The 21,749-nt window shown below is 51.9% G+C and overlaps 2 protein-coding genes across 5 annotated transcripts in view; one reads left to right on the top strand and one right to left on the bottom strand.

The window, feature by feature from the left end:
- ELF4 (E74 like ETS transcription factor 4) overlaps positions 1 to 6,411 on the top strand; it is a 40,032-nt gene extending 33,621 nt beyond the window's left edge. For all 4 annotated transcript variants that reach the window (XM_023734290.1, XM_023734291.1, XM_004379611.2 and 1 more), the window contains 4 exons: positions 1,056 to 1,139; positions 1,230 to 1,422; positions 2,099 to 2,476; positions 3,535 to 6,411. In XM_023734290.1, the coding sequence (XP_023590058.1) occupies positions 1,056 to 1,139; positions 1,230 to 1,422; positions 2,099 to 2,476; positions 3,535 to 4,339 (1,460 nt within the window). In that variant the 3' untranslated portion in view covers positions 4,340 to 6,411. The remainder of the gene's footprint in view (positions 1 to 1,055; positions 1,140 to 1,229; positions 1,423 to 2,098; positions 2,477 to 3,534) is intronic.
- A 7,611-nt stretch (positions 6,412 to 14,022) lies between these two features.
- Positions 14,023 to 21,749, bottom strand: part of BCORL1 (BCL6 corepressor like 1) — a 64,056-nt gene continuing 56,329 nt past the window's right edge. The window contains exons 12-14 of the mRNA XM_023734289.1: positions 19,653 to 19,730; positions 18,205 to 18,358; positions 14,023 to 14,929 (exon numbers count right to left, since the gene is read on the bottom strand). Of these exons, the coding sequence (XP_023590057.1) occupies positions 14,647 to 14,929; positions 18,205 to 18,358; positions 19,653 to 19,730 (515 nt within the window). The 3' untranslated portion in view covers positions 14,023 to 14,646. The remainder of the gene's footprint in view (positions 14,930 to 18,204; positions 18,359 to 19,652; positions 19,731 to 21,749) is intronic.

Raw genomic sequence — 21,749 nt, 5'->3', positions numbered from 1 at the left:
TGGCCTGCATGGGCTGGCCTGCCCAAAGCCTGCCGTTTCTCCCCCAGCTCCTGTCTGCTCCGCATAGATGTAAGCTCTTCCAGAAATGCAGAGGATCCCAATGGGCTGAGGCCTAGGCTGGGAGTTTGGACCCCAGGCTTGCATCTTGGGGACCTCTGCCTATCAAAGACGAGTCATATACCATGTGCTTATCTTCCTTCTGCGGAGCTTATGAAGTTGAGGTCACACAGGGGAGAGGACTTTGGGCTTTCCCAAGCCCCGGTGTTATTGATTGACTCAGGTAACGGCTGGTTGACACTGCCTTGTCAGCGTGGCAACACGCGCCACCTGGCCTGGGTTTTAGGCTGCCCTTCCATTCCAAAAATCAGGGTCAGCGGATGATGTTCTTATGAAGGTGACTGAAGTGCAAGCAGGGGCTTATCTATGGAAAATAGCGCCTATGGCAATTAGTGTCAAATTGCTGAATGATCTCTCACAGCTGGTGATGGAAACTGCAATGGCCAATAGAAATTGCTCGTTAGCACCCCTCCTCAAGCGGCGCCCAGGGCACACGCCCTACCTGCCATACCTTAGTTACGCCTCCGATGCACGCATTACACTTCCCCACAAGGAGCCCTAGTGGTGCAAGGGTTAAGCACTTGGCTGCTAACCTAAAGGCTGGCGGTTCGAACCCACCCAGTGGCTGCACGGAAGAAAGACCTGGCGATCGATCTACTTCCGTAAAGATTACAGCCTAGGAAACCCTATGGGGCAGTTCTACTCTGTCACATGGGGTCGCTATGAGTCGGAATCAACTCGATAGCATCTAACATGCAACAACAACACACTTCCCCACACCCTAGCTGCGTTTAGGTGCTGCCTTTGGGTCTGGAAATGAGGGTGAGCCATTGAGCAGGGGCGGACAAGGAGGGGGCAAGTCATGGGGGCTGGAGGCCCAGCTATCATGGGTCTGCCTCTGCTCAATGGCCCACCAGGTGAGATCCTGGGCCCTCCCTCCTCTGTCTCAGCTCACCACTGTCTCAGCCTCATCCTGCTCTCCCACCTCTCTCTCACAGTCCGGAAGACAAAGGGCAACCGAAGTACCTCACCTGTCACTGACCCCAGCATCCCCATAAGGAAAAAATCCAAGGATGGCAAAGGTATGGCTGGGAGGATGGTGAGGTGGGAGAGGAGCCCCTTCTCTGCCTCCAGGGTGCCCGGGCCGCCCCTCACTGCCTGCTCGTCTGCAGGCAGCACCATCTATCTGTGGGAGTTCCTCCTGGCACTTCTGCAAGACAGAAACACCTGTCCCAAGTACATCAAGTGGACCCAGCGAGAGAAAGGCATCTTCAAGCTGGTGGACTCCAAAGCTGTGTCCAAGCTGTGGGGGAAACAGAAAAACAAGCCTGACATGAACTATGAGACAATGGGGCGGGCCCTCAGGTAGGAGCTTCTGGGGCACAGAGTCCCTACCTGGTGACCATCACCAAGCGCTGCCTTATGTCGAGTCTCTCCTGCTGTAATGGAGGCCTGACTGGTCCTTTGAGGACGTGAGTCTCATAGGCCTCCCATCTGCCTGCCCCTGAGCCCCTTCCCCAGGCCCTCAGGGACCTCTGGGAGGGGAGAAAATACCCTCCCTCGCCCATCTCTGCCCTAGCCTTGCCTCTTTCTATAGTGGGAAGAGCATTTCTGGGCTTCCCATCCCCAAGAAGGGCTTTCTTCATTTTTGCAGGCCAGAGACGCAGGGAGAGACTTGAGTTGGTCTCTCAGGCTGGGGGATGGCTGAAACCCCGGCCACCTGTCCCCTCACTCATATTTCCATCCCTCATTCACCCCTGTCCCCCCCCCAAAGCAAGGTGGGGGTTGGTATTTAATAACCCTTAATTATTAATATCCTTTGAGTCCTCAGGGGAAAATCTTAGACGTTTCCTAAAAGCCTTCCGAGTCCAAGAGTTGGACTTATCCTTGCCCTTGTCCTTGGTCTCCTGCCTGGCTCACCTGCCAGCCTCAGCCTCCTGCCTCCCCTGTCCTGGAAGGTGGCATGTCAGGGAGACAGAGAGGGATGGCCTCCCCACTCAGTCCCTAGCTAACTCCCCACTCTGCAATCCTTGTCCCCCAGATATTACTACCAAAGAGGCATTCTTGCCAAAGTGGAAGGGCAGAGGCTGGTGTACCAGTTTAAGGAGATGCCCAAGGACCTGGTGGTGATTGAAGATGAGGACGAGAGAAGTGAGGCTGCAGCCATGTCCCCTCAGGCCTCCACCTCCTCTACTCCCTCCACTACCACCACCCGCCGAGCCAGCTCCAGGGTCTCTTCCAGAGCCGCCACTCAGGGCAAGGGCGGCCCCTCCTGGGAGAAGCCAAAGGTTCAGCATGTTGGTCTACAGCCATCTGCAAGTCTGGAATTGGGACTGTCGCTAGATGAGGAGATCCCCACTACCTCCACTGTGCTTGTCTCTCCGCCAGAGAGCCAGGCCAAACTCACCCAAGCCGTGAGGTAAGGGCACCACCAGACTGATTATGATTCTACTCATAGCACCTCAGGTGGAGGGGGGTCAGTCTTCAAATTCTTGTAAAGCTCTGCTGTGTCTCTGGCCTCATGGGACCCTCACAGAATCCCTGGGAAGCCAGGGGGGCACTTGTTGGTCAAGAGAGGAAAAGTGACTTGCCCAAGGTCACACACTGAGGTAATGGCAGAGCCAGCACTTGACCTGGGAAGCCTTCTGCCACCAGCTGGGGATGCTCCTGTTACACCAGCGTTCTCCCTCAAGCAGCCACCAGGAGCTTCCACCCCTGGGCCCATCCCCTCAAGTCTCCTTCACTCCAGAAAAAAGGCAGCAGAGAATGTTGCAGAAATATCTACTCTACCTTCCTCAGGTCCTCCAGGCCCAGCCGGAAAGCTCTCACTACTTCTGGTCCACGCTAAGGTGTCCCCAATTTTCCCTGAAAAGGTTGGACTTTTTTCTGGGTTCTGCATACATACCTCTCCCCCACTGTGTGCTCTTCTGAGGAGGGGAGGCAGTAGAGTGGAATGGTGAGGAACATAAGCTCTGGATCGGCAAGCCTAGATTTGAGTCCCCGCTCTACTGCTTACTAGCTGTGTGCTCTTGGGCAAGTTACATAACCTCTTTGTACCTCAGTTGCCTCAAGCAGTAAAATTAGGTTATCAGTCTCATTAAATTGTGGGCTGTTGTGAGGACTGGTCCCTGACCTATACTAAATACTCAGTAAATGTTAGCTAAAACAACAAGGTCCCTGGGTGGTGCAAATGGTTTGTGCTCAACTGCTAACCCAAAGGTTGATGGTTTGGACCCATCCAGCAGTGTTGTGGAAGAAAGGCCTGGCGATCTGCTTCTGTAAAGACTATAGCCAAGAAAACCCTATGGAGCAGTTCCACTCTGTAACACGAGATCGCCATGAGTCGGAATTGACTCAACGGCAATGGGTAAAACACCACACAAAACACCTTCAGCTTCACTTCTCTGTGCCCTCTTTTCTAACCAGTTGGGGCATGTCTGCTGTCTTAACCAAACCTATTTTCTGTTTTTTTCTCAGTCCTTCTTCAGTGCCCAGCAACATCCACCTAGGAGTGGCCCCTGTGGGGTCAGGCTCAGCCTTGACCCTGCAGACAATCCCACTGACCACGGTGCTGACCAACGGGCCTCCCGCCAGTACTACTGCTTCAACCCAGTTGGTTCTCCAGAGCGTCCCACCTACTTCAACCTTCAAGGACACCTTCACTTTGCAGGCCTCCTTCCCCCTGAACACCAGTTTCCAAGAGAGCCAAGTGGCAGCGCCAGGGCCTCCACTGATTCTCAGTGGCCTCCCCCAACTTCTGGCTGGGGCCAACCGCCCAACCAATCCAGCACCACCCCCGGTCACGGGTGCTGGACCAGCAGGGCCGAGCTCTCAGCCCCCTGGGACTGTCATTGCTGCCTTCATCAGGACTTCCGGCGCCACAGCAGCCCCCGGGGTCAAGGAGGGGCCACTCAGGCCCTCCTCCTATGTGCAGGGCATGCTGACTGGGGCCCCCATGGAGGGGCTGCTGGTTCCTGAAGAGACCCTGAGGGAGCTCCTGAGAGACCAGGCTCACCTTCAGCCACTCCCAACCCAGGTGGTTTCGAGGGGTTCCCAGAATCAGAGCCTTATGGGGAACCAGACTTTCTCTCCACCCAGCCGCCCCACTGTTGGGCTGACCCCGGTGGCTGAACTTGAGCTCTCCTCAGGCTCAGGGTCCCTGTTTATGGCTGAGCCTAGTGTGACCACCTCTGGGAGCCTTCTGGCCAGATCCCCCACCCCAGCCCCATTCTCTCCATTCAATCCAACTTCCCTCATTAAGATGGAGCCCCATGACATATAAGTGAAGGGGTTGGGGGAAGTGTGGTCTACTAGACCAAGCTGAGTAGCATTTTTTTTGTGGACTTCCTCTAGTGGAGACTGACTTGAGTAGAGCACCCTGCCCTTACAGTTCAGCCCCCACCCCTGCCTGGCATCACCATGGCCAAGCTATGCCCAGTTTGAACCTCCCAGGCATCATACCATGGCCCTCAAGAGTACTGGGGATATGCTCTTGCCGGGATAAGGGCGTGACTTGGTGATGAAGGGAAAAACCTCCTGGGTCAGGGAGAAGTCTGTGGCCAGGCCACGTGCAGGGCTTAGCGAGACGTGGCCTTTTGCCTGACTGCATTTCACCAGCCACATTCCCTACACAGGGAATTTGTTATCCCATATGTGAATATCTCTGTATGTATTTGTGTGTATTTGTGAGTCTGTATCTTAGTTTCTTCGAGGAGAACAAGGGTGTAGCTGTGAGGTCTTCAAGGATATGTGTCTCTCTGTGGGTCTGCCACAGACATGGGGACTTTTTTTTTTAAGGGAAAAGCATGATGTAATTTCCTTTGTACAAACCAAGATTCAATTGCTCCGGGACTATGGGGTACAGGCTGGAGCCTCCAGATCTAGAGAGATGTCACAGCTGGCACAGGATGAAGGTAGAAGAGCTGCAATGTACGTGGGTTGGGTCGGGGGGGGGCCGGTATGCAGTTGGAAGGGACGAGAAGACCGAGTAGTATAAAACCACGAGGAGAGGAAGGGGAACTCAGTCCCAGGCAGCTCTTCCTGGAGTTTGGTGCACTGGCCACTACAGTCACCATGCCAAAAGGCTGCGACTGTGGCTACCCCAGAGTGCTTTGCTGAAGGGTTAGTCAGGGGCAAAGTGCCCCTCCAGAGTCAGAGCCAGCCACAGAATCCCCAGTCGGGGCTGAATTAATTGAATGTCTGTGCCTAGGGCTTGGGCTGTTTCCGGAATACCGGCCCTCTGCAGGACAACAGCCTTCTCCAGCACCCTGGCCTACATCCTCCGTCCTGGGTTCCCTCTGGATTAATTTTTAAAAACCAGTTGCTGTTGAGTCAACTCTGACTCCTGGCAACTCCATGTGTGTCAGAGCAGAACTGTGCGCCACAGGGTTTTTCAATGGCTGAGTTTTCAGAGCAGATCACCAGGACTTTCTTCCGCAGCGTCCGAGCATTTAACCATTTGCACCACCCAGGGACTCCCTGGAATCATTTTGCCCCTGATATTTCCCAGCTGTCAGGCGTTGCTGAGGAAAGTCCTGTAGTGATGTAGATTGGGCCCACCGCCACTCTGCTTCTGCCACCCAGCCTGCCTTCTACTCATCTCGTGGTGCCTCTCCTGTCTCCACGTGGCTCGTTCCTCCCCTTTGTTCTCTTTCTGAGGGTCAACCTATTCTCTCTTGAAGCCAACCCGAGTCAAGGGCTGGGCCCCCTCCCCTCTCCCCTCTTTGAATTAGCCTGTCTCTCTCCTGCCAAGTTTGGGGGCAAGGCTAAGAAGTGTCAGCCTCGGAAACAGCCACGTCTTTCTGGTGAATTTGGTTGGTGTGAATCCGTGCCTCAGGACCTTTGTATGTCCTCGGTACAAAGCCACGCACTTGACCTAACTACCTCCCCTGGTTGCTCTTCTCCCTCTTCTTCTGGTTGCTACCAGCCTACTATCATCCTCTCCCACTCTCTTCTTGTTCTCTCCCCTCCAGGAAGGAACCATCTGTGGTTGTGCAGGTGCGTTTACTACACGTCTCCAGTAGATGGCATTAAGGGGTCTTTTTCTAATAAAATCAATTTATTATGACAATTTCCTGGTGGTTGAAAGTAAAGCGTCTTGAGAAGGGGTCACCTTTGTAAAATGTGCACAAAGGCTCTGCATGCGTTAGGGGTGGCCCTGCCCCTCCTAAAAATGTGGTTTCTGTCTCTCCCCCCAGAAACTCATCATTCAAAGGTCGATACCCTCACAGTCAAATCTAACGCCTTCTTCACAGTTCTCAGCCCCTGTGAGCCCTCACAGCATGTGACACTACTTCCCAGTCCCTTGTCTGTACTAGCCTGGTTCTCCCGTGCCCTCCTGCTGCCCGTCCTCTGTGCCTGTGCTAGGTCCTCATCTGTGGCTTTAAATGTGGGCGCTCCCCAAGGGTCTCATCCATTCTCATGGCTCCAGCTCGACTCTAGAATGCCAGCCCCTCCTTTCCTCCTAAGTGCCTGGCTCACACCTGGTGGCCTGCCAGCCATTTCCACCTAGATGCCCGTCAGTCCCTCAAACACAGCCCCTCTATTAAAAATGGATTTCTGTATTCTTCCCATGTACACAAAAAACCTTTCCAAAACACCTATAAAAACCTCCGTGCCTTATTTATTTCTGTTCACGATGTCACCATTTCCCTGACCTTCTAACCTGGAAATAGCAAAGCCTGTCTGATTGCTGCCTTCACTTGTCCCCTTCTCCCATCCCCAGAGGTCCAGCCCAGTTTGCAGTGTCTCTAAAATCTGGCCTTTCTTCCACATTCCCAGAGCTTAACTCAAACCACCTAGCTTCCCTCCCTCGTACACGTCAACGACCCCCAGGATGACCAGTGGCACCCCCTCTGATCTTCCAGGTCACCCATTCTGTCCTTCTCCTACTAAAGAGCCTCCCGTGGCTCCTCACTGTCTACAGGTAGGAGTGATACTCAAAATACTTTACCTCCAAGCCATCCTAGGTGGCTGGGCATGAACTCTTTAGTTGTTGGATCATGAGGCAGTCCAGGAGTCCTGGAGGAGTTCGGGGGGAGGGGGCACTTGGAGGGCTCAGGGCAGTAGTTCTGGAAGTATTTCAAGCTTAGCATCAGCCCTGCCTTCAGACAAAGTCCCGAGTCCTTAGCCTGCCATTCAAGGCCCTTTCCCATCAGGTCATAGTTCACTTTTCCAGTCATCTCTCCCACTGCTCCTCCACATGAATGCACCGCTCCAGTTGAACTGCTGGACTCGCTGGACTCTGAACATGTGTGGGGCTTTCCCCTCTCTGTGCTTTTGCATTATTTGATTCTGTTTGGCAACAATGCTCTTCCCACCTCTCTTCTTACCAGTTTCTATTGACTCCAACTCATGGTGACCCCATGTGTATCACAGTAGAACTGAGCTCCACAGGCTTTTCTTGGCTGTGATTTTTTTAGAAGTAGATCACCAGGCCCTTCTTCTGAGGCGCCTCTGGGTGGACTCATATCACCAACCTTTCAGTTAGCAGCTGAGCACCTCTAGTACCAACTAAACTGTATCCGTCCTTCAAGACTCAACTCATGGAAGCCGCCTCCCCACACCAGCCTAGCCTTAAGTGAGTTACTGATTTTGAACTCATAGCAATTGCTACTCTTTTGGCAATTGATCATGACCAGCCTGTGATATCTCCTCTATTATAATCACTGTAACTGTTACTGAAATCTTTAACGACCTGTACCTGTTTAGCTCCCCAGTTAATGTGTTACCTCCTGAGGGGCGGGGGACTGTAGCACACACCTGCGGAACAGGGCACACTACGAGCGTATAGCGAACATCAACAACGGTTACTGATTGAGCTGGTGGGAGAGAGGGAACCAAACTTTCAGGCAGGTGACCTCTGACCTCCCGTCTGCACAGGCACTCACCCCAGGTGCTCCACTGCCCAGGGCCTGCTCTCCCTGGCTCAGTGCCCTCATGATACCCCCACCCCTCAGCCTTAGCACCCAAAGATTTGTTACTACTTTGAATATCCTCTGCTCCTAAAGAGACTTCCCTGTCCAATTTCTTTCCTAGTCCAAGTGTTAAACCAGCCAATCTAATAAACTCACCTGTGCTGATATAGTTATGGGAGAGGGCTAGAGGAGAACCTCAGGAGACAGGTTTATTTGAACGGTGGTCATGTGGCAACCACATCCCTGCCTTTGCCATGGTGTCGCGGAGGAGAGACCCCATCCCCAATCCCAGTAGCTGATGCATTATTCCTTCCTCTGGGCTCCCTCGGCACTTTGTACCTACCTCTTACTGTAGCACTTAGCACACTGCAGCGCCTTCATTATTTGTTCATGTATATTTCTCCTCCAACAGACTGTGAGCTCCTCAAGGACAGGGACTGTGGGTTGGTCACTGCTGTATCCCCAGCACCTAGCACAGTGCCTGGCACACAGTCGGTGCTCAGTAAATGTTTAGTGAACGAATGAATGAGTCCTGTCTCTAATTAGGGGGACTTCAGCCCTGTATTATAGCAGGTAAGAGGGATGGAAGATGCATAACCCACCCCAACTCTTTGAGCTCTCATATAACACTATCTGGAGCCCTGGTGGCAGAGTGGTTAAAGTGCTCGGCTGCTAACCGAAAGGTTCGTGGTTGGAATCCACCAGTTGCTCCCCGCAGGAGAAAGATGTGGTGGCCTGCTTCCATAAAGATTTATAGCCTTGGAAACCCTATGGGGCAGCTGTACTCTGTCTAGCCTATCGGTCGCTATGAGCCGGAATGACTCGACGGCAACGGGTTTGGTTAGTTTTATAACACTGCAAGGCAGCTGCTTCCTTTGCCCATGTCTAGAACCACCCCCAGGCAACAGAATCCATGAGGAATCCAGGGCTGCTTCCAGCTGTGCCTTGCTGTTACCAGGCACAGCAGGCCGACTCCTGAACTCCCTTCCTCAGCCGCTGCCTCCTTCCAGGGACTGTCTCACCACCATCTCCTCATCCCTGGGCGGGACTGAGTGGTGGGACTGTTGGGCCCCAGTGGAAGGAGCGGGATAAGGACTTATTCTGACGACCATAGACCTTTCTGACCCTAACACGTATTATAAGAGGCCAAAGCCGCTGCACCCGGGGTGAGCGAGTTCACTCCTCCCCGGGCCGCTCCCTGGGCTGGGGACCACGCCGGACGCAGCCTCCTAGGGCCTCGGCCCTGGTAGCCCGGGCGTAGAGGCCGACGTCCAGCAGGCGGCACTGTCGAGCTGGCGACAGCAGGCGGATGGTCCGGTGGAGCCCAGGAAAAGAGGGGGGACCGGGGTGGGGCCTGTTGCTCCCGGTGGAGGCAGCCGGCATCTTTTCATCTCTCTGTCATGCCCCAGCGCCCCCAACTGTCCTCCGGCTGCCCGGGCCTCCACCAGCGTCTCCTATTGCTCCGGAGCTTCAAACTCCCCACCCCCTTGCCTGCTCCCCCACCCCCCCGCCACAATGTAGCTGTCCATTAAATGTCCTATCCTCATTGGCCAGTCGCGCCGGCCCCGCCCCGCCCCGCCCCCGCCCGGCAGGTGAGCACGCGGCAGCGGTGGGGTGCAGTGGGCTGGCTGTCCCCGCTCTGCCTGCAGGGCCACCTTCACGTGAGCCGCTTTCCACCTTGAAATCAGAGCGGGAGCCAGGTGCCCGCGACATCCGTTTGCAGCAAAGGGCCTCAGCCGCCTCCGCGGGAGCCCGAGTTCCGGAGGGCCGAAGCAGAGGCAGCGGACACTGGCCTCCGGGGACACGTGGAGCCCCCAGAAGGCCGACGATGTCACGCCGCGCCCTCACAGCTAAGCAGGATGTCCTTGCGGCAGACCCCCCCCCCACGCCTCCCCCCCGCCCCTGACACACGCTTGCCTGGGCGGCGGCGGGACGTAATGAAACACTCAAGCGGTCCCTGTTACAGGCTGTTGTGTGGAAGGGAAGGGACAGTTTACTGCCCAATTCGCCCCTCCAAACACACCTAAAACCAGCTGCCCTCAGTGGACTCTGACTCCGGCGACCCCATGTGTGTCACGGTAGACCTGTGCTCCGTAGGGTTTTCAATGGCTGATTCCAAACGGGATGGTCCTTTCTCAGGGAATAAGGGCCTCCCTGTCAACCTCCTATCTCAAAAAGGAACATTCTGGTAACACTGTCATTAACCAACCGCCTTCTATAGGCTCAATGCCCTAGGTAGATAAACCTGAAACCCGTTGCCGTGGAATCAATTCCGACTCATAGTCACCCTATCGGACAGAGTAGAACTGCCCCCAGAGGATTTCCAAGGCTGTAATCTTTACAGAAAACCCTGGTGGCTTAGTGTGTTAAGAGCTACAGCCGCTAACCAAAAGGCTGGCAGTTTGAAGCCACCAGGTGCTCCTTGGAAACCCTATGGGGCAGTTCTACTGAGTCGGAATCGACTCGATGGCATCGGATTTGGAATCTTTACAGAAGCAGACTGCCACATCATTCTCCCACAAAGTGGCTGGGGAGCAGCTGGTGGGTTCGAACTGCCAACCGGTTGGCAAAAGCTCGGCAGCCAAGTGCTTAACCGCTGCACCACCAGGGCTCTTGCTAGGTAGGTAGGAGGAACTAACTTCAGCTGAACTGCCGTGAAGGGCGTGCAAGGCACCATGTTTTGCTCTCGGTATAATTCTCATATGATTTTTTTCGGTGGGTAAATTGAGCCCCATCTGGCAAATGGAGCAATGAAGGCTCCAGAAAGGTTCGGTTCTCACCCATAGTGCATCTAAGGAGTAAGTGGTGGACTGGCTCTAGGCCACAATGAATGGCTTAGAAGACTATTTAATAAGAGGCCACCATCCTCACCCCAGTCCACACCAGTGAGGCAGATCTAGTATCACAGCCCATACCTCCTGCCTCGCTCTCCGCAACCTGGTGGTGGTGGTGGGCAGCGGTGGGAGGACACTGGGAAAGGTGTGGGTAAAGGAGCCCACAAGCGGCAAAACCAGAAGCTGCTTAAAACTGACAAAGGGACACACGTACACACAGATATGGCTGGTTCAGATGTCCACAGCTCCCCAAAGGAGCATCAGTGCATTCCTTTGCGGGTGCTCCGACTTTGCCCACAGCATCCCCCTTCTACCCTAAATGGAAATCCTTATACTATTCCCCCCACATTCCTCCATCCTCTCTTCCCTCAAGGGATTGAATGATGGCCCCTCTCTTTCCCCTCCGCTTGTCCCACCCCCAAAACATTTTTACCAACTTATTAAAAGCAATTAAGAAACCCCTGACCTCTGTCACTACCCAGCTAAAAATCTTCCCGTGGTTCTCAGTGCTGAAAACAAAGGTCCCAGCTGTGCTCCCTGGCCTGGCCTGCAGGGCTCCTGCCTCCTCCCGCCCCCACCTACCCTTCAGCTGCACCAACACTCAAGTGGGTTGTAGTTGGCTGCACATACTCCCCCCTCTTCTTTGTCTCCAAGCATTTGCTCAGATTGTCCCCTCAGATCAAACATTCTTCCCTGCCGGCCCTAATTCCTACTTTTCCACTTATTAAGTATCAACAGTCCTCACTTTTCCCAGGAAGTCTTCCCTGATGACCCCAGGCCCCTTGCCCAGTCTGCACAGAGGCCCATCCCTTGGAGGGCCTACAGTCCCCTGTGCCTAACTGAAGCCTGGAACTGCATGGCTTTCATGGCCTACTGCCATGTCTGGAAATCCCAACCAGAGGACTGACCTGAATCAGAACTGTTACAGGGCTGTTTGGGAACCAGAGAAAGGCAGCTGTTCTAGACGCTCTTGGGCTCAGAAATGAGGAGGAGAAGACCAATGACAAACACTAACCGTGTGGCTCAGAGGGCTGATGCCCTCTACCTACACGTCTGGGCAGAAAGAGCCAGGCCTGGATTGAAGCCAGCTCCTGGGGCTTAAGCAAGAGCACAGCTTACTACTGGGGATGGCTGGATGCTAGTCAGCCAGATACACAGACCCCCTTACCTATACATTCTCTTTCCATGGCTCCCCAGAGACTTCAGCCACAGTGGGAGGCCCCAGGAACACAGCTTTAAAGGGCCTCGTCCTAGTCCTGTCAAACATTCCCTTCCCCTGGAACAGAAACAGGTGCCTTCTGGAGCCAGCAGTCAGAAGGAACCATAGCTTCTAGCAACATTTTTCAGAAATTTGTAAGATCTTTGATGGACATCTTAGCAGCTCCCCGGGAGGCCGACATGGGGAGGGGGACAGCGGGGAGCAGCTTCACTCAGACCCACCAGACATTGGCACGGTAGTGCAGACAGTGAGACCACACTGCCAGACGCTGGTTTGGGTGGTCCAAGGCAGGCAAGAGAACTCATCAGCAGGTGATTTTCTTGCTTACTCTCTCCTCTTGCTGCTGAAAGGAGCCATCGTAAGTCTCACCAGATTGCAAGAATTCTGCCACTCCTATGACCAACAAGGAATGCAGACACACATGCACACCCCCCCACCCTGACCAATAGGACTCACCCCTGGGACATGCCCCTGCCTTTCCTTTCCCTTCAGGAGCTTGACCCAGTGACCCAGATCCCCACTAGCCATTCCACCTTACTTTCATTCGTTGCACCCCTCAGGATCCAAAACTGCCAAGCGGGACCAGGGGTTTCCCCATTTACTTCAATCAGAACGCCCATCTTCTTCAACCACCAAAAAGCCACAAAGGGCAGAGAGTGAAAAGAGAGACGGAGACAGAAGCCCTGAGCCAGGTTTTCAGTATGCAAGTGTTTTTGACTCCACAGCCTATTGCTTAAAACGAAACATCAACAGCAGCCAGAATACACACCCAAATGGGAAAAAGTAAAGGCAAATATAAAATAAACCACACAATTACCACGACCCAAACAAAACCAAAAAATCCAAATGCAAAACCCCTCAACTTTATATATATATATATATTTTTTTTGTTTTGTTTTTTAAAAAGGGAGAACAACTGTTCAAAACCAACTGGGCAGTATGGTGGGGGTGGGAGCAGTCCTACAGAAGGGGGCCTAGAGCATCCCCCTGGGAACAAAGAACAAACACAATACAAAGAAAATAACCACCAAAGCTCCCGCGTGGGTCAGGAGCCTCCAGAGAATAGATTGTCCCATCCTCAAACTAGCTTTTTTTTTGTCTTTTTTTTTTTTGTCTCCCCCCCCCATTTTCTTCTTTTGTTGTTGTTGTTTTAGCACCTGTACAATAAAACTGTACCATCTCCAACCAGAGCCAGCCACAGGAAGGCCCTCTTGACTTTGGATGGCACATACTCTCTACAAGGATTGTTCGGAAAAATAGCAATTGGTAGAAAAATAAGAACAAGAGTGGGAAAGACAACGCCACAGAGCGGGCGGGCATGGAGAAGCAGCCGAGCTCCTCCCTCCTTCTCTCTCTCTCTCCCTCAACAAGCCCAGTGCTGCAGGCCCTAGAGGCCAGGAGGGAGGCCTGATGGGCCATGCTCAGCCCCAAGGCTGCAGGCAGGAGTGGAGCCCGGGCTAGAGAAGAATATCTTGCCTAAGAAACAGCTCAGGCCTGGATTCCACATCTGGCAGTCAGTCCCAAAGCCCTCTGCAGATTCCAAAGGAGACTGGGGGCAGAGGGAGGAGAGAGAGGTGAAGAGCGAGGAGAGAGGCGCTGCTAGTCTGGGAAGGGTTGAGAGCTGGGAACTGAGCAGCTCAGTATCCAGAGAGGGCTCAGCCAGAACCGGGTGGGGTGGGCGGGGCTGCAGGGGAAAGATGCGGGAACAAACCCATGTTGTGCACTGAGGGGGCAGTGAAGAGGGGGCACCTTACCCATCAGACCCATTCTCCACTCTTCCTTTATTAGAGTAACTCATTAACCTCTCTCCCCACAATCCTCCCCGCCCCGGTAAACACGCATCTCAAGATAGCAGGGCTGCTGCAGAGGGGAGGAGGGGAAAACGAGAAAAAACTGTGGGGTGGGAGGGAGCACCAAAGCCTCGGGATTGACCCTAACCCCCCAGCCCCGGGCCAGCACCAGCTAGCTTCATTAGTCACACTTGATGTCTCCCCAGACACCCCTTCCCCAGTGGGGAAAAACCCCAGGAGTCACTCTGTCAAAGGCAGGGAAGGCTCCAGAGCTTATCAAGAAACAGAAAGGAGGTGAAGAAAGTCCCTCAATACAACAAGTTGTCTCAAATCATCACAGTGATACAGACTTATCAGAACCAACAAAACAATACAAATTAAATACTAATAAAATAAATACTATGAAAGACAGAAGAACACAGGGGAACAGAGGGGGCGCGCAGAGATTTGGGCTTTTCTCATTTCTCCTCAGGACCGGCCGTGGCCACCCAGGGCCCACGTTTGGTCTTGGTCATACACAGGGAGGCCAGTCCAAAGGACCCTAGCGCCACCTCCCACCATCCCCAGGACCTCTTGTCCTCAGACGTGGGGTTCAACTCTCCACCCCCATCACCAACCACAACAATAATGACGATGACAGGGAGATGAGAACTAATTGGAACCCCCCAAAAAAATCCAGTCACTAATGCTGGCATTTGATAAGGCGGCTTCTTGTTGGTCCATATTATTGCCTCATTCTGCAGTCTGGTGCTCGGTGGGGGGAGACATGGGAGGTGGGGAAAGGGTGGACTCAGGAGGAGAAAGAAGAAAAGGGAGGGGCCATTTCCCCGTCAACTGCTCCAAGACTGGAATTCCACCTCAGACCCTAGGAGCCTCAGCAGCTCTGGCTCATACCGCACCAGCTCCACAGTCTCAGAGGAGCCTGGGGGGGATCTGTCGGCCAGGCCTCCAGGCCTCTCAGCAGGGGTCAGCAGCTGACTCGAGGCCACCTGCCGGTAGAACTCTGCCTTGGGTAAGGTGGCAATTTCAAAGTGCGGGAATCGAGCCTGAAAGATCCGCGAGGAAAGCTTCAGCCTCTTCAGGACGTCTGTAAAGAGGAACCAGTTGCAGGGCCTGGAAAAGGCAAGGATGGGAGTTAGGGAAGGAGGGCTGACAGGAAGGCTGGCAGGGCCACCGGATTCGAACCTGGCTGGTCACTCTCCCAGTGGGCCACAGTGCTAGTCTGGCCGCCCTCCACTAAACCATAGGCTCATTGGGTATAGCTCAGGCCAATATTTTCTCGTCCCCTCCAATGCCTGGCCCAGCTTTCGCCAAAATGGCGAGCACTCAATCCGTAACTGACCTGTTCCAAAGAGAGGGAGACGGAGGGAAACGCGGAGTTGGCGTGAACCTTCCAGAACTGAAAACTCTCCGCCACAGGCTTCCCCAGGACGTCGTCCGCACCCCATGACCTGGGACAGACCATCTGCTGGCACCCCCACCCTTGCCAACCGCGGCTGGGTTCCCTTTCCTGTTCTCACTCCTGCTTCCCTTGCCTTCTTGTTCTCCACGATCTTCCTCTGCAGAGGGGGAGCCGTGGAGAAAGGCCTAAACTGCGGGTAATCCAAAAGGCATTTCTCTTTGGCTCTGGAATGCATTAGACAACTTTTTTCTCTGGCTGCGGCAGCAGAGGCAGCACCATCGTTTCTGCAGGGTCGGAGCTCACGTTACAGGCTGACTTTGCTGAGCGTACCCGACTGGGCGGCAGCCTAGGGACAGCTGGGAGGGGTGCCCGGGAGGCTGGTCAGGGGCCAAACGCTGGCTCTGGTAAAAACCAGGAGGGGGACGATCGAGAAACACTGCATCCCCATGCTAGTGGTCCCTGCATTTCCAGGGTTTCCTGCCTTGCATTCTGCTGCCCCAGTTCCAGCTGCCACCAGTTCCAGCCTGGACTATATTGCATCAGCCTCCTAATTGGTTTCCCTCTGCCAGGAGTCACACTCTTCTGCACCCCTCACCTACCCTCATCAGATCTTCTGTTACGATTAGTTTCCTAACAAGAAAATCTGACCCTCTCACTGTCTCCCTCAACAGCTTACAATGTCTCCCCAGTGTCTCCAGAAAAACTCCAAATTCTTTAGCCTGATATTATACAAGATCTTCCAAACGTGACTGCATTCGACATTCTTCAGCCCAATCTCCACCCTATAACACACACACACTCTACCCCTCACCCTGCCAAGTGCCAGCCATTTGATCCAAGACTACCTACAGCTTTCGGAATACACCATGCACTCGTATTGCCCAGTGCCTCCGCTCGTACCATGCTCTCTATTCTTCTCTCCTTTCTGGCCCAGCTCAGATGCCATATCACCAGTGAAGCCTTCCTGCAGTGTAAAAACTGACCGCTCATATCCCATCTTCTATGATCTCATGGCACTTGGTTTACGCCCGACTGTAAGTATAACAGAGCCCATTTCTGCAAGGATGCAAAAGAAACTAAAACTGTGGTTCTCTCTGCGGCACACGAATGGGGGCTCGGGATGAAGTGGGGCTTTTATTCTCTTCTGAACTGTTTTTTACAACGAGCACGTATTACTTTCCTAATAAGTCTACTTAGAACGTTCTGTCTTTTAGCATAGTTAATTATGTACTTGCCCGTCCCCTCCACTAGACCATGGATTCTTTAACTGTGTTCTGGTCATCAGGGTTTGACCTGGTGCAGCTGCTTAAGACATGTTTATGGAATTGAACCCTCTGTACGGCACCTAAAACTTCTCCTCAGACCTGCAATCCTTATCCTTAAAATGACAACAACCAACCTCCAACAATCAGGGAATGGAGTGTTCTGGGTTAAGAGAAAAGGACCATCAATACCATCTACTTGGACCATCGCTTTCGAAAGAACGAAGAAAAAAACCCCAGAACATAAACACGGTGATCCAAACTCAGTCTCGCTTTGATGATTCAGAAGGCACTTCTGAACCCCACAGGGCCTCAGAGGCATCCTTCTATACCACCACTCCCCCACCCCTTGAAGAACATAAATTTGCACATCGTGCCGCAGCTGTGGGGAAGGGCAGCTTCAGAAGAAACTGTCACGTCAGGAAAACCCGCAGACCAGCTCTGCCAGTCCTCCCCGCTGAAAACGTGCCTCGCCGACTCGCTCGCTGGGTGGCACGCAGCCTCTGATTGCCTCGTGTGCTGCCTGCGCCTAAAGTCGACTGCCCTGGTCCTTTACTGCCCAGGGCCCAAGATCGTGTTTCAGAGACGGCAGTGCTGAATACTTCGGAGGAATTAATTAACCGTGCAATACTATATCCCAGCAGCCCTCCCCCGCCCACAGGGATCAGCTTATGCCCAGAAGAATAAGGACCAAAAGCCCTTGAAACTTGACCCCTATTTGTGTCATCATATAGGCTATTTTTATTCTTATCAGGCCATGGGGGAAGGGATGCAAAGAAACCATGGTCTAGTGGTTAGGGTTGTAAACTGAGGTTTCATCTGAAGGCTTCCTAACCCATCTTCCACCGTATCATGTGCCCTTCGTGACCTTTCACTTTAAAAAAAAAAACAGGATCTGATATTTTTATCACTAGATATCAGAGAAAAAAGTATTCTTACAATTGTATGCAAAGGTATTTGAAACAGGCAAAGATGCAGGTAAGAAGACAGTACTTAAAAATGAGACTAAGAACAAAAGGACAATCCGTGCTGGCATTCTCTTCCCCAGCGGTCCCCCCACATTGATAGTACGATGAAAACCGACAAGAACCACCAGGCCTGCAAGCTGCGAACTCCCTTCTGAATCATCAAATAGAGATGAAATTGGGTTTGGTCTAATGTTAAGTGTCAAGTACACAGTCCCCGAAAATGAGTGATCCCTGTTATAATAGACACGGTAATCGGAGATGACAACACTGACGCCACCATCTTGCCAACACTGAGGCTACAAGAAACCAAGCTGTGGATTACTTAAAAACCCGAGTGGCCCCACAGCTATGGCAACCATATGTCCCGGCTTTTCCAAGAATCTCAATTTCAAACATTCTGTCTGGCTGTCCCCAGAAACCACAAAAATGTTCCAAAGATTCTAATAGTTCATCAGCCAAAATATCTCCCAGATCATCTCTTATGCTCAGGAACAGCACAAAAAAAAAAAACCCCAGAGAGTGACTCTCAATTTTGGGTCCAGGAAATACATACGATCAATCTACCTAGAGCCCACAAATCCTATTGTGAACACTAAGTAATTGGGGCGGGAAGTCAGGCTGGCCTTTGTCATATATTATCTTTCCTATGCTCCAGCACTGGTTCTCCAGGTCTTCAGCTTCCTCCTGGAGAACTCCACCCTACCCAGGGAGGCGGGCCAGGGGTTGCCAGGATCCTGGTGCTCAGTCGACACTTACCCGCGGGACACTGCCACTTGGAGGTTGTAGCAAGGGAGAAGAGGCTTGTCTGAGAGTTCAAACATGAAATCATCCTCTTCCACATCACCTCCTTCTTGATCAGAGCTCCCAGGAGGATTATGCAGGAGGTCACAGGCAAACCCGTCTTTTCCCTCTGTAAGGAGAGCACATTGGGAATTAGGAGTTAGCTACACAGACAAAACTGAAGAAAAGAAATGCTACAAGAGATAAAGGGGTGTGCAGGTGGGTGACTGGCCGAAAACAAACAACAAGCCCACAGACCCTTGGGGAGGGTCAAGTTTCGCTGATTCTATGGCTCACATCCTTGGGAAGGCCCGAGAAAGTTCTAGTCTTGGAATAAAGTTATTTTGTGGCCAGAGGTTCATTATACTCCTCCCTCCTCCAACTTGAAAAAGCAAGAGGACATGAAGGATGAGATGCTCAGCTGTTGAGGATGGAAGCCTGAAGATACTATCAGCGGTCAAGGGCCAGGTAAAAACACCTGCCCTCCACTTGCTGAAGCCTTCCCAAATTGCCCCACTGTCTGCTGCAATTCCCTAGAAGCCCGAAGAGTCTCAGATGGTTCCCTTCCCCAGCCACATGTTTGGGTGTGGCCTGTTTCATTCCATCCCAACGTTCCTCCTTCTCCAGCTTCTCCCAAGTTTGGGGGCGGGTACTTCCTTCAATCTGCGACCTCTGGTCCAATGGGCAAATGCCAGGTGGCCGCCATGGATAAAGTCATGCTGCTCTTCCAAGAAAGGAAAACTTGGGCCAGAGGCTAAAGGCCCAGGAGACAGCAGCTGCCCCAAAAAGTCTGTGTGCATCGCAGGGATGGGGCAGCGAGGGAATGGTAGCTGCCAGATGAGGGGTTGGGTCCTTCTCACATGTGAGCAGTATCAGAAGAGGTAACAATGCTCTTAGGGGCCTTTGGCAGGGTTAAGACAAAGCAAAGGAGAAGAAAAACCAAAAAAAGAAAAAGAAAAAACCAAACCCACTGCTGTCGAGTCGATTTTGACTCATAGCGACCCTACAGGACACAGGAGAACTGTCCCATACGGTTTTCAAGAAGCACCTGATGGGTTCAAACTGCCAACCTTACGGTTAGCAGCCGTAGTTCTTAACCACCACGCCACCAAGTTTTCCTAAGGGAGAAGAAAAGGACCTTAAAAGAAAGAGAAGTCAAAAGAACACCCAGAGTGGGGAGTGGTAGAGGGCTAATGAGGGATAGATAGCTTTGTCCAATCAGTGTTGCATCTCCTGGTTTAGGCAAGTGAGTTCTGCCTCTGGGGAAAGGATGGGCTAGGGCTTTGGCTAAAAAAGTAAGCTATTAATGGGTGAAGAAGGGATATCTCTACAGGGTTACTCCAGTTAATCAGTAAAACCCAAACCAAATCTCACATCTCTGAGCCACACAGTCAAGGGTGGGAAGAAAACTGCTTAAAGCTTACCCAACACAGAACTGCTGTAAAAGTCCCAGGAGACTCCAGGATCACCCTCTGCCCGGCCCTGGAGATCCGAGAGGTGATCTGATGAAGAGAAGGCATGAGGTAAGGAAAATGGGCTGGAGAAGGAATCTAGAAGCAATGTACATGCATATGGGACTAGGGGAATGGAAGAAGGGAAGGAAGGACCACAAGAGGGGCCCGGAGTGACCAGAGATACTTCCTGCTCTCAACCAGAGGTTGTAAACCAGCAGCTGAGAGACAAATCTAGCCCACTGACCAATGGGGGGGCTTGGCCCAGTGTTTTAAAACAAAAAAACTTTAATCTTCCCATACTTTAAAATTGGGAGGTTTTGCATAAAAATCCAGATTTCCAACTTTTCTAGAAAAAAAAAATCAGAAGATCTGGCAACACACTGTGTCCACATTCCTACATGTCAACAGTTGGCTGGAGGGAGAGGTGACATGCACTCTCTCCAATTCACCAGTCCCCACCCAGCGGCTTCTCTTTTACATGATCGGCCTGAAGGCATTTAGGTTTGTGACCCCTGCTTTAAACAGGTAGGGAGTGACTCTGCCAGCTGAATCCTAGACCTATCCCAGGAGTTGAATTCACAATGTTCATATACCTGCTCGTGGTCTCTCCAACTTAAAGTGAGTAAGCATATTTCCTTTGGTTTCACCTTTGGAAAACATGGGAGAAATGGCCAGCTTTATCCTCATAAAAACCTTCCACTTCTACTCCTAGGTATATACCCAAAAGAACCAAAAGCACATGTTCAAATAAAAAACTTGTACACCAATGTTCACTGCAGTACTATTCACAACAGCCGAAAGGTGGAAACAACCCAAGGTCCATTAACAGATGATTGGATAAACAACATGTAGTACATACATACAATGGAATATTACCCAGCCAGAAAAAGGAATAAAGTACTGAAACATGCTACCACATGACTGAACGTTGAAAACATAATACTAAGTGAAAGAAACCAGATATAAAAAGCCATGTATTGTATGAGCCCACTTATATGAAATACCCAGAACAGGTAAATCTATAGAGACAGAAAGCCGACTGGTGGTTGCCAAAGGCTGAGTGGAGAAGGAAATGAAAAGCGACTGCTTAATGGGTACGTGGTTTCCTTTTACAGTGATGACAAGTTCTGGAACTAGACAGTGGTGAAGGTTTGCACAGCATTGGGAATGTACTACTTGCCACTCAACTGTACGTTTTAAAAGGGTTACAACGGTAAATTTTCTGTTATGTGTAGTTTTACCACATTAAAAAATAACAAAAGCACTCTTGCTCACTTGATCTGAGGACAGACATCATTAGCTTTGTTTTCTGGCTAAGCGCCATCTAGTGGAGCCGTCTCACTTCTTGGCCTTCATGTGGACAAAAAGCAGGTCCACTGGTTTTCCTGACAAATTCAACTGTGTCATCTGTGGGTGCATGGCCCAGCAGTTGCTAAAATGCCACCTAGTACAACTGACAAGCTGACTTAGCTGTCATAAGCTCGCAAGTGACCCATGGGCAATAGGACAGGAGAGAATCCAAAGGGCACAGGTGAGGTCAGGGTGCCCACTGAACGCCAAACCCCAGGAGGAAGCTGGCAGCCACTGTTGAAGGAGCGGAGCTAGTTTCCATTCATCTGTTGATGGACACACCTGGGTTGCTTCTACCTTGTGGCTATTATGAATAGTACTGCAGTGAACACTGCTGTACAAGTCTCTGTTTTAATCCATACAACGGACTATTATTCAGCCACAGCATAAAGAGAAATGAAATGGATGAACCGTGAATAAACATCACGCTCAGTGAAACTGAAAGCACCACGGCACCCCAATACAGCTTCCCTTTGGGGAACACATCCTATCAATAAGAATACCTATCAGCTGTGGCAAGCTACTGAAATAACTCATTTTGTAGCAACCTTCTAGGAGATAAAGGGTTTCTACCGTTAGGAAAAGGCAGCCAGAGAGAAGCTTTCAAAGGAATAGCTGAGCACCCTGAGCACCCAGAGTGGAAAAACCTCACTTGTGTACATTAGGTCTTTTGTGAAGTCTATGGAAAAAAAAAAAAAAAAAAAAAAAAAGGACACC

This window comes from Trichechus manatus, unplaced genomic scaffold, assembly GCF_000243295.1.
Source record: "Trichechus manatus latirostris isolate Lorelei unplaced genomic scaffold, TriManLat1.0 scaffold00066, whole genome shotgun sequence".
NCBI classification, from domain to species: domain Eukaryota; kingdom Metazoa; phylum Chordata; class Mammalia; order Sirenia; family Trichechidae; genus Trichechus; species Trichechus manatus.
This window is presented reverse-complemented; position numbering and strand designations above follow the sequence as displayed.